This window comes from Doryrhamphus excisus, chromosome 13, assembly GCF_030265055.1.
Source record: "Doryrhamphus excisus isolate RoL2022-K1 chromosome 13, RoL_Dexc_1.0, whole genome shotgun sequence".
Classification (NCBI taxonomy): domain Eukaryota; kingdom Metazoa; phylum Chordata; class Actinopteri; order Syngnathiformes; family Syngnathidae; genus Doryrhamphus; species Doryrhamphus excisus.
Genome location: NC_080478.1, coordinates 6,075,318 through 6,092,082, shown reverse-complemented (window position 1 = coordinate 6,092,082; position 16,765 = coordinate 6,075,318). Strand labels below are relative to the sequence as shown.

The window sequence follows — 16,765 nt, the reverse complement described above, 5'->3', positions numbered from 1 at the left end:
TTTACTCAATATGTTCAAGCAGGAAGAGGTTTTTTGTCTTTTAGCAAAAAATAACAAAGCTTGAACTGTCAGCTATATTGATTATATAGTTTAATTGAGTAATATATTGTATCTCGTCTGATATTTGGCTATGAAAATGTTAAAAGTGTAAATACACACACACACACACACACACACACACAGTATCAATTTGAATAAATTCCCAAACATCAGAGGACAATGTCCATAATTTATTAAAGCATATTATTGAAATCAGGTTCAAAAAAATGACCACACACATATCTCTCTCTTTCTCTTATTTTTTTTCTCTTAAGAAGCACAATGTTTACCATGATTTAATGAAGACAGTCAGCATTACCATGAGATAATAATCCTAAAAGTGACATTAATAATAAGAAGGAGCCCCCACAATGGCCGCCTGCGGCTGATGGCAGGACCCTTCTGGTGTCGCCCTGTGATCCCATACTTTCACTTTATTGGGCATCACTCTGATCACTAAAACTTATTTCCTGTTGGTTAAAACATCAGCGACAGACAGATGTGTAGAAATAGAACACATAGATGAGGAGGCGGCTCCAGGTTCCTTCTTATTTATGGCTTCATCACTTTTGCACTCTTTTATTGTGGCACAAACAGTGACGAAAGCTAAACTTTTGTAGTGACTTTATCAGCAGGGTGCCATTGTGCAATGCATCCAGGGCCGGCGCTATCACCAAACACACTGAAGGGGTCATGTGAGGCCATTTTTGATAACCACCAACGATAGCGATTAGATAGTGAACACCACAAAAATACATTTTGAATTGTATTTTAAAAGTTTAACCCCGGTTTCATTGCACCTTACACATATTCCCAGATGCTTGATTTTTTTTTGAGGGGGGGGGGGGGCAAAATATAGCTGGACCTAGAAGTTAAATAAATTTATAAATTACAACCCTTATTTAAATTTTACTTGTCTTTTTTTTTTTTTTTCATTTATTTTTAACAAGGGTGGGCAAACTTTTGGACTCGCGGGCCACATTGTGATAAAAAAAATTTGGTGGCGGTGCGGTCTATATAAAGTGGCTTTAAGCAGAATGTCATACTTGCTCACGGTGCAACGAAACGGAAACACAACACATCCATAGCAAGTTAACATGAATAAAAATAAATACATAAATAAATCATCAACTAAGCACAAAAACATAGCACGTAACTTAAAAATGTAAATTCCAAATGCCCGCAAGGCATGCTGGGTAGTCCAGCTGCAACCACTATATGAACTATGAACAATAAAACACTGGATATCAAAAGTATGTTAACGTCTTGTTTACTTCTCTGACGACCTCCTCAACATATTTTGCAAAAATTCAACACACACGGCAAAATGTTGCGAGAAAAAGTACAACAAGCCACCCAGCATGCCTTGTGGCAGTAATATACAGCACGGGTGTTTATTTGGCATGGGTGTTGCGTGTAGATATTTGTTTGTGTTGTGTTGTTTGGATGGCTTCTGACTACTTTAGCGACTCAAGCGTGCCCACCCCTGCTTTATAGCATTTAAACTATTATGAATTTATTGATGTATTTTACATTAATTATTACAATTGTGTTAATTAAAGATGAGAGTTTACGCTTAGCATTGACCAATTCAATTGGGAATATATTTGACCCCTTCCCAGGTTTTAAGTGATTACATCTAACATGGAAAAAAAAAGCTATTTTAACTAATTAAATATTTTAATAGCTATTTTAAACTTTCTATATTGACTGTCATTTGAAGGTTAAGTCAGTATTCTCTCAACACTGCAGATAAACAGCAGACATCAGTGTGACAACAACTCAGTTCTCATTCTAAATCCACTCAAATGTAAAAATCTATAAACTTCAGCATGCCTAAGTAATATTGTAAACCTCATTAGTTGTGCTGCATTAGTTGGGCAGGTTACAAGAGCAGTCGCCAAATGGCAGAGGAGCTTCCGCTTGGAATTTACACTTTTGACACTTTAGTTTATGTTATTTGACAACAAGTGCATTTGATATGCAGGATCACTATATATCAGAGGTAGGGAACCTATGGCTCGGGAGCCAGGTAGGGCTCTTTTGATGACTGTATCTGGCTCTCAAGCATTTCTTACCACAATAAAAATGTATTTTTGCTAACATTTTAAAGTAAACATCACAGAAATCACTGTTAAAAATAATATTCAAAATCAAAACTTTCTTATGCATTTTAATTCGTCCATCTATTTTCTACTGCAATACGGCCGACCATATCCATCTTTCTTGATGATATTTTCCAGGTCAAACACCAAAACTCGATTATTACTGGATAATGCGGTAGTCTACCTCGGTCATTGAGATGTCAAAAAAACATGTAAATGTAAACTTTCCTCCTTTAGTCAAATAGTCACCTAGCTAAAGCTGCAGAACCAAGCCTTTTGACGAAGATGGCCAAAAGAATGAAATACGTGTACTGAATACGGTTCAAAACTATGCAGCAGCAGAAGTTGTATTAATGGCAACAAGTATTAGATTTATTATTAGACACTGCGCTGCTCACGAAAGTGTGCTGGCCACACCCCATTGGCGTGGGGTAGTGTGCCTGGTCTACGTAATTAGAGCCCATTATATCTAAAACTGTTGGTCTTACATAAAAATGCACACATTTTATTGCATTCAATGTTTAAAAAAATGTATATGGCTCTCACAGATACACATTTTAAAATATCTGGCCTTCATGGCTCTCTTAGCCAAAAAGGTTCCCGACCCCTGCTATATATTGATGATGCTGCCCTCTACCTGCAGTGCGAAGCATTTTTTTCAAGCCCAAAAAGCACTCCTGTTATGCAAAACCATTATATGTGAGTTCTTCACAGTTTCATATCAGCACCATATCAATATTTTATACACTTTCCTCAACCAACACACTCGGCAATACAGTACGTTAATAAATATGTAACCATCCCTCCCTCACAAGTCCCATGCTCTTCTCTTTTAAACACACCATCACAACACTTGCAAAGCTTATAAATACATCTCATATCCCCAGGAATACACTCACTATTACTTTTCTTCTCGACTCCTTTCCAACATAAATAATGTAGATCGGATTACACTATGAAATACATACATACATACATACATACATACATACATACAGCAGCATTCCACACACAGCACTTGAAGGTGGGGGGTGTTGGTACAGCATTGATCATAGTTATCGGTGCACTTTAAGAAAACAAAACAGTCAGCATGAAGAGACAACAGTATTAATAGCATTAAAAAAAAAAGATGATGAATCCATGAAAAACACCGTGAGTCACAGTGAATGAATGGCACTGCCAGTAAATATGTGCAGCATCCCTATTAACGCCCTTTAATTGCTTGTATCTTACACTACATAGAGGCTGTACAGTGCTGGGAACACCCGAAAATTCAATTAAATATTAACTCTTATTATTATTAGACGGTACAAAAACGATACATTTTAATGTGTGTGTGACTATACAGCCAAATCACACACACACACACACACACACACACACACACACACACAACTTGACTGGGGAAATCCTTGCCACCGCCAAAGCGGCTTGCTTTTTGGCTGTAGTTTCTTTCTGCGGCCACACAGTGGCGCTGGTGAATAGAGTGAGTCACCACCCCTCCACAATAGACGCAAGAGAAGTGACGTCACACATAGACACAGAGAGCAGAAGCAAGCAAGAATGTAAGATAACATAATAGTGTCAAATGAAATGAGTGACAGGAGTGAGGACGAATGGAGAGAGGGAGAGAGAGAGAGAGAGAGAGAGAGAGAGAGAGAGAGAGAGAGAGAAACTCCAAGAGCCAAAAGCAGAATTTCTGTCTTGGGAAGGAGGCGGCCCCGGGATGGTCACACCCAGTCATGTACTAACTAAGGGATCCTGGAAGACAGGCCTCGCTTGACAGGTTCCATGAAGTAGCTCTAGCCTGGCTCATAGCGGAGAAGTTCCTGGAAGAGAGGCTACCCCTGGTGGGTCCCCCAACAGAGTCCTGAGGGATCCTGGGGGAAGTTCCTGAGAGGGAGGTCTGGGGGCGGGAGTCCCGTTAGGAGGGAGGCAATTGCAGCAGGTCCTAGGGACGTAAGCCCACTGGGTCCATGTAGGTTGCTTCTGCACTCCCGAAGGGGACCTGGATGGGAAGTCTAACCCAGGTCCCTACCAAGGTCCCTGCCAGGTTTTTGAGGGAGTCCTGGGAGAGAATGCTCACAGGTCCTAGGAAAAAGGTACTAACCTGGATCCTGGGTCAAAGTGGGACTGGTCGGACAATCAATGCTTTGTGCTTGTGGCCCAAAAAGAAGGGAATCAGATAAGTTGGGAGTGTGTTTGAACATCTACATGCAAGGACTACAACTGGAGTCGTGGACTGTATGTGAAAAGACCAAGGACCAAAATCAGTTTTACTGAATGTGTCACGCTTGAATGAAAACAATCCATTTGAAAATGGATTCATCCCAATCCCACTGATCCCTTCAGCTTTAGTGTCCACTTTTCACGCTCGGAAATCTACTCTCACCATTAACTTGGTGCGTCCGCCTGTGTCAAATCCAACCAAACAAAAGCGATGTGGCTGTGGTGGCGTCGACTGCCGCTGTGGAGAAACCGAGGTCTCATTGGCCGGCGGCAATCACCTGACCCACGAGCTGGCAACGCTGGTGACTGACATGATGCTGCAGCGTTTCTTCACCATCATGTTAATGTACGCCCTCATGATCTTGGTGATCTCGCCAACCTAGGAAATATTTAGAATCATTCGCTGTTGCTTCCATTGAAGTTGAAACTAAATTGGACTAAAATTAACTTCATTTACCAGAGGAGTCTCAAAGAACATCTCCCTTTCGTCCACAATGATCTTGTAGGTGCAGAGCTGCGACGCTCCAAAGAAGGTGATGTGTTCGTACTGGAAGGTCTCCAGAGGTTTGGGTTCACCTCGCTTGTAAACGGACAAGTTGTCAGCGCTCACGCCAAGCCACAAGTCATGAGGGAAGCCGCCTTCTTTACACTGCAGAAGAAGAAAAAGGAGGCTTGAGCAGGTGGTAAAAAAACAAAACAAATAAATTCCATTTATCTTCTGTCACCTCCACATCAAAGAGGGTGGATCCATAACCGGGCCACTCCTTGATGATGCTCATGTACTTGAGCATGGCCTGGTGCTGTGCCATGCCCTGCAAGCGCGTCCACTTCTCCAGGACGCTGGTGCGAGTGGCCGACGTTTCCTCCTTCACCCACATCTCCAGCATCTGCTCCTCCTCCACCTGCAGCAACAACATATCCACCTCAGATCACCGTTAGTGGTCACGCGTCATGCTTGTTCTTCTCTCCTACTGACCTTCTGCTTCTTCAGCGACCCCGTCTTGAAGCTCCTTCTCAGGGTGCCATCCAGGAAGCTGGGCGTCTTCCTTTTCTCTACCCCAGGGCCGAGGACAGCGCTCGGCCCCCCCGCCATCGCTTTTCCATCTGCCGCTCCTGCTCCTCCAGCTCCACCAGCTGACCCCACGCCGGGTTTGGTGGAGTGTATGATGCGACTGCGAAGACGTCCAATGGGATAGACGCTCCCCAGGCTCCAGCCAGCCCGACCCGCCCCGTCACCGTGGAGGTACTGGAGACGTAACGCAGCCAGGTGCTGTAGAGTCTCCTCAGATGCCGGGAAGTGTCCGCTGATGAGAGACTCGTGGGCCTGTGTGGCGACAACCAATTAAACTGTAGTCGGGCCGGACCCCCTTCCAACTTTGGGTAGGTGCTCACCTGCTCAAACATGAAGGCAAACTCCACTCCTTCTTTGTGCATGCTCTCCACATCCAGGAAACAGTAGAGCTTAAAGTAAAGCTTCCATTCTCCCTCTTCCTCCTCTTCCTCACTACCGGCAAGCCTGAAAAAACAAAGAACAGTACATTTTGACCAAAATAGATCAAATATTATAAAACTAGAAAATTCCCGTGGAAATTTTGATGGACTTGCCACCTGTGGTATGAACCTCGGGCCTGGTGTCTGCCGTGCCGTGCCGCGCCGCCGAGCATTATGCATTGCATATTGCAGGAATTATTTTGTATTTGCCTTTAGACATGAGTAATTAGCTAAAATGCTAGCATGCTAACAGTCGTAATGCTAGCACCTAGCAAGAGAACCTCAACTTAAGAAAGTGCCAAGGTAACATGGTAACATCCCTACATCATGCCATGTGTGTATTTGCCTGTAGACATGAGTAAATTAGCTTAAATGCTAACATGCTAACGGCTACCATGCCAGCATCTAGCAAGAGGCCCTCATGTTTAGAAACTGCCAAGGTTGTCCTATAACTTCCCTGCATCATACCATGGGTGTATTCGGCTTCATAAATGAGTAAATTAGCTAAAATGCTAACATGCTAAGAATTAGCAAAAAAAATAAAAGTAAACAGGAATAACAATATGGGCTTGCTCAGTAATGCAAGCCATAGACTGCAGCAGTCTATAATAATACACTCTTTGGAATGTATTGCTTTATAGCTTTGGTTGGGTGGGTGGGTTGAGTTGATTGGCTTGAGGTAAGTTGGTTGGGTAGCAGACAGCTGGATGGTGTTGTAATGGCTGGGTTTGGTTAGTTGGTTGGCGTGTGGGTGGCTTGGGTTGGATGATTGATTTGGTTAGTTGGTGGGCAGCTCGGTAGGCGGTTGTCTGGGTTGGTTAGTCTGTGGGGGGGTTGGGTTTAATCAGTTGGTTCAGGTGGGTAAATGATTTGATTGGTTGGGTTATATCAGGGGTGCTCATTAAGTCGATCGCGAGCTACCGGTCGATCGCGGAGGTGGTACTGGTCGATCGCTGGTCGATCGCGGCGTGACATTAAAAAAATATCATCCTAGCATCAATGCCGTCACTTGATTGATATACAGGGCAGCCATTCAGATGACAACTGAATGTTGCCCTTCGGGTGACCAATCAAATCAAACAACGTCTCTAAGTGCAGCAGAACTTACGATGTCAGCCTATCATCCATCCCCGTTACTTGATTGACATACAGGACAACCAATCAGATGACAACTGAATTTTGACCTTTAGGTCACCGCTCATGCGTAACCAGCGATGCAAAGTGCTAAGCTAGTCGGCGAATTGCGAGATTTTAAGCCCTCGCTAAAGTTTATGGTCACTAAAATGAGTGAAGGAGCTGGACCAAGTAAAAAGGCAAAAACTGGACCAAGTAAAAAGGCAAAAAACATATCACTTCCATACGGATATGGAATATTATACGGATATTATGATACGGATATTATCCATGACTGATAAACATTTGGAAGTGTGCTTGAGGCTGGCTATCAGCAGCTACTGTCCGGACTATGCATCCCTGGCTGGTTCAATTCAGTGCAAGTCATCAAAGTAAACTCAGGTAATTACAAAAAATGTTAATAGTTAATTATGTGTGTTTTGCAATATTGGCTCATTTGGTTATGTAAGGTACATCAACATACATTGTACGTACAAATAATCCTCAATACATTTGACAATAAATAGATGTTTTGCATTTTTGTAGTGGGTAGATCATTTTGACTCGGTCATTTTAAAAGTAGCTCGCATGCTGAAAAAGTGTGAGCACCCCTGGGTTATATGGATGGTGGGTGGCTGGATGGGTGACTGGTTTTTGGTTTCTTTGTTTGTTGCTTGGGCGGCACACTGGTCGTGTGGTTAGCGCGCAGACCTCACAGCTAGGAGACCAGGGTTCAATTCCACCCTCGACCCATCTCTCTGTGGAGTTTGCATGTTCTCCCCGTGCATGCGTGGGTTTTCTCCGGGGACTCCGGGTTTCCTCCCACATTCCAAAAACATGCTAGGTTAATTGGCCACTCCAAATTGTCCATAGGTATGAATGTGAGTGTGAATGGTTGTTTGTCTATATGTGCCCTGTGATTGGCTGGTGACCAGTCCAGGGTGTACCCCGCCTTTCACCCAAAGACAGCTGGGATAGGCTCCAGCATCCACCGCGACCCTCGTAGGGAAAAAGCGGTAGAAAATGAATGTTTGTTGCTTCACTGTTGGGTGGATTAGTCAGTTGGCGTTGTTTTTGTTTGCTTGCTTGGGTGGATTAGTTGGTTGGCGGGTGGCAGGGTAGTAGTTGGTTGGGTAATTGGTTGGTTTTGGATACTACTAGTATTGGCAAGTGTAATTCGTGAACGTACAAATAGACGCTTAAATGTGTATAAATAAAAACAATGTCATTTTTCTATGTTTAACGAGATACCTTTCAAACTTGGCCAAAACATCTGCCACGATGACTCTGCTCTCCAGCGCGCGATCCGTGACAGCATTGTGCTCAAAAAGCGAAAAAAGGTTCTTGCTGTCCTCCATGGCCAAACCTCGGATCAACTTATCTACAACCTTGAGCAGATACATTTAAAAACCAATTAGTATGTTGTGAAGCTGAATGTTCCTACTTGTCTGTACGCACCTCTCCTGCTGTAGTGTGGGAGTTGATGGAGATCTTGCAGGACCCTCCCCCGTGACAGTAAACAGTGGTGCTCATCTCCTGTCTCACCAGCAGGGCTGCAATCTCCTCCTGTGAGGGCACAAACTCCCGAGTCTTGGTCTTCTTCAGGGATTCGCCGATGAAAGTGGCGTAGCGCTCGATCTCAGTGGCGAGGTAACGCTCACGCACCCTGACGAGGGACACGCAAACACATGTTAAATATATTTACTTTTGGTGGGAGGGCTTGGACGACCCACCTCTTGAGATGGAAGCGCAGATATCTGAGGATGGCGCGACTGGGGAGGAAGGTGCAGCTCATGCAGGTGAGGAGATGCCAGTGTGCCCGATTGGCTGGGCTGTTGGGCTGAGGCACATGATTGGTCTGCTTGATCACCTGGCAATAAACCTTAAACACAAAATATGACACCAACATGAAGACACAGCAGGGAGCAACAAACAACAACAGAGACGACTACTGAATTTATTTCTCAGCATGGGGGGGGCAGTTTTATTCAAGAGGACAAAATGGATCCTGTTGCACTAAAGCAGGGATGTCCAAGTGGCCCGCAGCTGTTTTTTTTTATTGTTCCGTGGCACATTCTAAAAATATCATTTAATCAGAAAGCAAATGGTAATGGTAATGGTAATGGTAATGGTAATGGTAATGGTTTTGTTTCATTTGAACATGCATCAGATTACAATTGAGTGCATCCCATAATCAGTTCACAGTTCCACATGTCCAAAAGGAGTAGGAAGAAGCAAAGCTTATTAAATCCTACCCCTCCATCTGGTACTTTTACAGTCAGTAACTGTTACATTTGTTCACTTCCTGCTTTCCATAATACAGTTTAAGTATTATGAAAAAAATAACGTCATAATTTAGTAGCATAAATTTGAAAAATTAAATAAATATTATTATAATAATATTATGAGAAAAAAGCAAAATAATGTAATTTTTTTTTACAAAATAAGGAGAAAAATTATAATACGGACATAAAGTCAAAATATGGGAATGATATATGAAAAAAGTTGAAATATTTGGAAATTCCAAAAAAGAGCAAAGAGCGAAGTTCATACTAATTGTAAGCGTTTCACTGTATCACAAAGCTGAGGTGCAGTTTTTAAAAAAATATATAAAACTTCTTAGAATCTTTAAAAAAATCTCAACGTGGCCCTTGCATCCTTTTATGTGGCCCTCTGTGGAAAAAAGTTTGGACACCCCTTCACTAAAAGGTGTCTATCCATCGTTAGGTCCCGCCCGCCATACTGCTTAGTTTTGTTTTCCAAAGCACCAACCTCATCCCTGAGAGGGCGCAGATCCTGGCAGGTTTGCAGGATGCCCTGGATGATGGGCACCGTGTCGGCCAGTGTCTCCATTTCCTGCAGCGAGTTGAAGACCCTCACTGCTTCGTCCTGCAGGCTGGCGTAGCCTTGCTGCCTTTGCACTGTGCAGGGATTATAAGCAAAAAATAATATTGTACCCATCAAATAATAGCTGGGAGACACTGAAGTTGGTTTGGGGGGGTTGCGACTTACGGCTGGTGACCTCGCCGTACGGTAGTGGCAGCAGTGGCGAATGCAGAGGATGCTGCGTGTATCTGAGGATGGGGTTCCTCCTGTACATCTGCTCCACTATTTCTGGATTGACGCTGTTCTCCTGTCAGATCACACATTATAACAATTCAGATTTTATTCTTAATGTATGTGTATATGAGGGCTTCTACCTTGATGTCTCTGATGAGCTGTAGAGTCGGGGTCTCAATGGGGGTCTTGCTGTCGATGACGCCTTGTATGGCGGCCGTCCATCTCATGGCCTCATTCAGCATTTTGGTGTAGAGGCGGTAGGAATGTTTCCTTCCGTAGACTATGATGTTCCAGTATCCTGCAAAACACAGAAACAATTCATGCATATCTTCATTCAAATATATATCCTAATAAATAATGACAAGATCTACTCTATATGATCAGTAGTCAGAGATCATCTATGTGCCGAGAGTGTTCTTGTCCCTCCTGGTCCTCACCTGTCTCCCTGTGCACTCTCTCGTCAGGCTGGATAATGGAGCATAGCGAGTTCAGGACCAGCGTTCCCATTTTGGACGAGTTGCGCTCAGCGCTCTTGTAATAATCCAGGGAGCTCTGAGTGAGGACGAACCAGCGCTTCTTCAGCTTCAGGGAGGTGCTCTTGGCGTTGGTCTTCACCTCCTTTTGGAGCCAACCTTGAAAATCGACGACATTGAGGAGATAAGGAAGAGATGCATATCCAAAAATACCGGCACAGTTTAAAAGCAATTAAAGGGATGCGTTACCTCGAACGAGGAACTCCTGGCCATCAATCCGGGCATCTCCTTTGGGTTTCTGCAGCAGACTGATCCAGTGGTGCATCTCCTCGGGCGTGTCGCTGTTGCAGTGGATCACACGGTTGGCCGTGATGATCACAAAGGAGTTGGGCCTGAACAGAGCACAAAAATCCACTTTCATGTATTTGATTTATTATACCTTTAACTCATTCAATCCCAGCCATTTCCCAGCCTCTCGGTACCAGCCATTTTTGATGATTTTGACTGATTTCTCATGGCACACAGCATATTGCGTTCTAGGGCTATATAAAGATGGTATATACCAAAATTAACATTAGACTCTCATCTTTCATCAGAAATATTAATGTGTTTCCAACTTTTTCCATTCTTTAGTCATCAGCAGTAGTACATAGGTACATTTCAGCAAAATATCACTTCTCAACAAAAAAAAGAGAAAAAGGGCAAAAGATGTGAAAAGATACATTTCAAACACAACTTTCACTTTGACACAAATGTAGCCATATGTACAGTATTTAGCCACAACGGCGAAACAACGATGCCACAACATTCACTCATGTTCTATCGCTTATCCTCACAAGGGTGCTGAAGCCTATCCCAGCTGTCATTGGGCAAGAGGCGGGGTACACCGTGGACCGTTCCCAGCTAATCACAGGGCACATATAGACAAACAACCATTCACACTCACATTCATACCTATGGACAATTTGGAGTGGCCAATTAACCTAGCATGTTTTTGGAATGTGGGAGGAAACCGGAGTACCCGGAGAAAACCCACGCACGCACGGGGAGAACATGCAAATTCCACACAGAGCTGGCTGGAATCAAACTCGGGTCTCCTAGCTGTGTAGCCTGCGTGCTAACCACATTTTTCAATGTTTGACTTGAACATGGAAAAATATGGCTAAAAATGTCAAGCATGTTCTTTTTTTCTTTCCGTATTTTTTATTTTTTGCAATGCCTTAGCAAAAAGGAAGTGAGTGATTATAACCATAGAACCGGAAATTGAACTGACATACTACATGGAAAGGGTCAGCCTACTCAAGGCAATATGAGCAGGATGATTAATTTAGTGTCACTCCCTATTTGGCCACACATTGAGTAGTTTTGCTTGATTTTATTTTTATTTCATTTTTCTTGACTTAGTATTCCCATACAAATGACTTACAACTAAAACTTTTACAACTAAGAGCCTCTATAAAGGCAAAACAAACAAATTCATTCATTTTCCGTTATTGTTTTCAATTTGGACGAAGTAAACCAGCATCAGGGAACCAGTGGTAGTAGTAGTATTCTAAAATCTGACTCACCGATCAGGATTGTCAGATGCGCAGACGGAGTCAATCAGGCCCACGTCAAGCGTCCCCTTAGGAAAACCAATTACAATACAAATAAATCACCAGAATGCACAACATAAATATTTGTCATATATCTGTAATCAAAAGTAGCTGCAAATGTGTGCCTAATGTCTTGACCAGGGGTGCTCATTAAGTCGATCGCGAGCTACCGGTCGATCGCGGAGGTGGTACTGGTCGATCGCTGGTCGATCGCGGCGTGACATTAAAAAAATATCATCCCAGCATCAATGCCGTCACTTGATTGATATACAGGGCAGCCATTCAGATGACAACTGAATGTTGCCCTTCGGGCGACCAATCAAATCAAACAACGTCTCTAAGTGCAGCAGAACTTACGATGTCAGCCTATCATCCATCCCCGTTACTTGATTGACATACAGGACAACCAGTCAGATGACAACTGAATTTTGACCTTTAGGTCACCGCTCATGCGTAAACAACGATGCAAAGTGCTAAGCTAGTCGGCGAATTGCGTCAGATTTTAAGCCCTCGCTAAAGTTTATGGTCACTAAAATGAGTGAAGGAGCTGGACCAAGTAAAAAGGCAAAAAACATATCACTTCCATACGGATATGGAATATTATACGGATATTATGATACGGATATTATCCATGACTGATAAACATTTGGAAGTGTGCTTGAGGCTGGCTATCAGCAGCTACTGTCCGGACTATGCATCCCTGGCTGGTTCAATTCAGTGCAAGTCATCAAAGTAAACTCAGGTAATTACAAAAAATGTTAATAGTTAATTATGTGTGTTTTGCAATATTGGCTCATTTGGTTATGTAAGGTACATCAACATACATTGTACGTACAAATAATCCTCAATACATTTGAAAATAAATAGATGTTTTGCATTTTTGTAGTGGGTAGATCATTTTGACTCGGTCATTTTAAAAGTAGCTCGCATGCTGAAAAAGTGTGAGCACCCCTGGTCTTGACCAATCAGTATATGCTGCTCTCTCGTGACTAATTAATTAGTTGTTAATTAGTTAATTCATGTTTTGATGGACTGACCACTGCGTTCTTGGGATTGGCTTGTTCATGGGACATCTCCAGCAGCTGCTCCGGTGTGCACACCCGCACTTTACTGAGCACGTTAAACCACCCACTGCACAATGAGAGCGGTTCCCAGAGTTAGCATGTAGCAGTTTTGTAGCGTACACAGTCTAAGAAGAAGCAGTCTCCACCCCACCTGGCGTCCTCTGGTGACTCTGCAAACACCTGGTAGGTCCTCTCGTCCGTCACGATGTTCAGAGCATTCTCCTTCTCGTGGTTGTCGACAATCTCTCTGAGAGGATGCGACATATTGTCGAAGAAGCAAATTTCGGGTATTTTGGGTCATTTTTGAGGTATTGGGTCTTACTTTGCGGCTCGGATGTCGATGGTTCCCTTCAGCTTCTCCTCGCTGTCGTTGTCGTAGTACATTAGCTTGCTGTCCCTCAGTACAAACCAGCGCATCTTCCAATTTCTGATGAGAGCAGTTCAGTTGTTATTGTAAGGTACATAAAAGATAAGGTAACATGGTTTAAAATGCATAAATATGGTTAGAGCATTTAAGAGTAGTAATAGTTCATGTCATACATATAAAATTCAGTTGTAAAAGAAAAAAAGACACCCTACTATTTTTTGTTTGTTTTTAAAATAACCAAATATTGTTGGCGTTTGGGTGTAATACCGCAAAGTCCACTAGGGGGTGCTAGCACCGATGGTGGTATAGATTAGGTGACAAAACGACAGAGGAAGAATAAATCCTGAGGGTGAATATACGTCAAGTCATCGTGGATTGTCTTCCTTATTCTGTACCACAGGTTAGTACAAAGTAGAGATAATTTATATTTTAACGGCTGTAAAGAGTTTAGAAAGTTGCTAGAGTAAACAACTGACTGCTAAATGTTTGTTACAAAATGTGTTGTAGAGCATTTGAACATAAGCGAAATGGCTAATGCTAGCCAGCTTTAATGTACAGTCAATAGCATGAAGCAGGCTAATTGAAAAATGTGAAACGTATCTGGAAACAAATTGGTAATTGTTGATGTAATCATCTTATGATATCTGAAGTGTTGTTATTTTTTAGAAGAAGAAGAAATCCTGAGGGTGAATATACGTCAAGTCATCGTGGATTGTCTTCCTCATTCTGTACCACAGGTTAGTACAAAGTAGAGATATTTATATTTTAACGGCTGTAAAGAGTTTAGAAAGTTGCTAGAGTAAACAACTGACTGCTAAATGTTTGTTACAAAATGTGTTGTAGAGCATTTGAACATAAGCGAAATGGCTAATGCTAGCCAGCTTTAATGTACAGTCAATAGCATGAAACAGGCTAATTGAAAAATGTGAAACGTATCTGGAAACAAATTGGTAATTGTTGATGTAATCATCTTATGATATCTGAAGTGTTGTTATTTTTTAGAAGAATAAATCCTGAGAGTGAATATACGTCAAGTCATCGTGGATTGTCTTCCTTATTCTGTACCACAGGATTTTCAAGGCATACAACCCCTCCAGGTGGTGGAGGGGCAACATTATTTTTAAATTTTTTTTTTACAAATATTTCAATGTGTGTGCACGTGGCTTATAACTGTGGTACAGTGGTTGCATCATCAACTATTTTTGCCTGTCATGCAAAAAAATGTCAAAGACGTATAAATACGCAATCCCATCAAAGTGGGAAAAAGTACAACAACCTGCGTGAGAGGGTGGACAGGCCTCCTCCTTTCTTGTAGAGCCAGCCCGACTTGAGGGACTCTTGTTTGGAGCGGAACCACATGAAGGTCTCGTCTTTTAGAACGCACCAGCGCCGCCGCCAGGGGATCATCAGACCAGCTGTTGTTGAATAGCAAAGGGGGTGGAGTCAGAAAGGTTGAAGTGTTGACTCATAAATGGACTCACCCTTCATGTATAGGTAGCCGTGGAAATATGGCGGCCCGTTTCCGTTAAACACGGTCACGCGTCCGTTTGTCACTTCCTCGTCCGTGTCCATCATACCGTCGTGCTCGTCATCGCTGCCTGCATACTGAAGAAGTACAGAATAATCACAAACGGTACGAGAGCGAGGGTTGAGATATACGGTGTGTAATGCGTGTGTGTGTGCGTGAGTGTGTGGCTGCGCATACATGTCTGCGTGCACGCGTGTACACATGCGTGTAAGTGTGTGTCCTCACAGAGTCAGAGCTGCCTCTGTAGGACTCCATGCTGGCGTTGGTGCAGGTGGACTTGCGTGGGTGCTCCTCGTCCGTGACGGCGGCGCTGCCACGGTTGCTCCCCGACACGGAGCTGTCATCCCCGGCCGTGACCGAGCCTTCCTCCTCCTCCTGGTCATAGTCGGACTCTGTGTCGGCGGGCATGCTATAGATGGGCTCCTCGCCGTCCACCAGACTGTCCACCATGCTCACTTTCCTCTCTGGGGCGGTGGCGGCGTCATCGCCTGTTGGCGGTAAAGGTGGTGGAGGAGGTGGGACTGAAGTGGCGGCGGCAGAAAGCGGAGGTGCCGTTGGAGGTTCTGGAGGTACCATGCCTTCAGCGAACGCAGGTGGAGGTGGTGGGAGGTGAGTAAAGATGGCCTGATCCATGGGTGTGTCTGTCTCTGCCGGGGGAGGAAAGTCAGGAAGTGGGATGCACTCCTCCTCGGCGTGGAAACCCTCGTCCACCTCCTCATCTTTCGCCGCACCAGCTGGCACGGCATTGGCAGCCTTAGCACCTTTCGGTTCTACTTTGGGCTTCGCCGTTGCATCCACTAGGCCTGGGTCCGCCACGCTGAAGTTGAGGAGGTCAACGAGGCTTGTGGCCTTGCGGGACGCCTCCTTTTTCATGCGCTTAAGCTCGGCATCGCGTCGGAGCTGAAGCTCCTGCTTGGATGATTCACACAGCTGTGACACCTCATCTTCTCGCTTCTTCTGCAGGCGTTCGATCTCGCGCTCCAGCTGCAGGATCTCCTCCATCTGACGCGCCTCATCCTAAAAATGCAGATGGACATGCGTACAAGTCAATGTTACAGTCGATTGTTGCAGAAAATAGGTGTAGCAAAAGACACTTAGGTGGATTCACACTAGGAAAAATGACGTATGACATATAACAATGTTACGTTGAAATACAGTTGAAGCATACAGCTGAAGCCCCATGCACTCGCAACAATGAAGAAAATCTATCTATATGTACGTACATGTATTGTTTTCTGAAGCTAACTTGAAAATGTTATGATTACTAGCATGCTCACATGAGCATACTAGCATTGTTTGCAATTTTCAAGAATATGAACTTAAGCAGCTTGTGAGCGTGCTCACATAATTATATTACATATATTGTTTTACTGGCGGCACGGCGGTCGAGTGGTTAGTGCGGAGACCTCACAGCTAGGAGACCAGGGTTCAATTCCACCCTCACAGCTAGGAGACCAGGGTTCAATTCCACCCTGGGCCATCTCTGTGTGGAGTTTGCATGTTCTCCCCGTGCATGCGTGGGTTTTCTCCGGGTACTCCGGTTTCCTCCCACATTCCAAAAACATGCTAGGTTAATTGGCGACTAGGTTAATTGTCCATAGGTATGAATGTGAGTGTGAATGGTTGTTTGTCTATATGTGCCCTGTGATTGGCTGGCCACCAGTCCAGGGTGTACCCCGCCTCTCGCCCGAAGGCGGCTGG

At 43.8% G+C, this 16,765-nt stretch overlaps 1 protein-coding gene and 1 long non-coding RNA gene across 5 annotated transcripts in view; one reads left to right on the top strand and one right to left on the bottom strand.

Annotated features, from left to right (window-relative positions):
• Positions 1–215: 215 nt before the first annotated feature.
• Positions 216–16,765, bottom strand: part of myo10l1 (myosin X, like 1) — a 65,248-nt gene continuing 48,698 nt past the window's right edge. The window contains exons 24-43 of one of the 4 annotated variants that reach the window (XM_058091441.1): positions 15,242–16,081; positions 15,018–15,141; positions 14,810–14,951; positions 13,492–13,596; positions 13,321–13,416; positions 13,143–13,236; positions 12,079–12,134; positions 10,760–10,902; positions 10,475–10,669; positions 10,178–10,335; positions 9,990–10,110; positions 9,750–9,898; positions 8,711–8,859; positions 8,436–8,643; positions 8,229–8,365; positions 5,766–5,889; positions 5,350–5,697; positions 5,099–5,275; positions 4,831–5,022; positions 216–4,752 (exon numbers count right to left, since the gene is read on the bottom strand). In XM_058091441.1, coding sequence (XP_057947424.1) covers positions 4,648–4,752; positions 4,831–5,022; positions 5,099–5,275; positions 5,350–5,697; positions 5,766–5,889; positions 8,229–8,365; positions 8,436–8,643; positions 8,711–8,859; positions 9,750–9,898; positions 9,990–10,110; positions 10,178–10,335; positions 10,475–10,669; positions 10,760–10,902; positions 12,079–12,134; positions 13,143–13,236; positions 13,321–13,416; positions 13,492–13,596; positions 14,810–14,951; positions 15,018–15,141; positions 15,242–16,081 — 3,663 coding nt within the window. In that variant the 3' untranslated portion in view covers positions 216–4,647. The remainder of the gene's footprint in view (positions 4,753–4,830; positions 5,023–5,098; positions 5,276–5,349; positions 5,698–5,765; positions 5,890–8,228; positions 8,366–8,435; positions 8,644–8,710; positions 8,860–9,749; positions 9,899–9,989; positions 10,111–10,177; positions 10,336–10,474; positions 10,670–10,759; positions 10,903–12,078; positions 12,135–13,142; positions 13,237–13,320; positions 13,417–13,491; positions 13,597–14,809; positions 14,952–15,017; positions 15,142–15,241; positions 16,082–16,765) is intronic. The other 3 variants (XM_058091442.1, XM_058091443.1, XM_058091444.1) reach the window with 3 other exon arrangements.
• On the top strand, positions 8,581–11,009 carry LOC131140756 (uncharacterized). Its single transcript, XR_009132459.1, has 3 exons — positions 8,581–8,627; positions 8,695–8,776; positions 10,502–11,009. It is a non-coding gene; the product is annotated as an uncharacterized LOC131140756 (long non-coding RNA).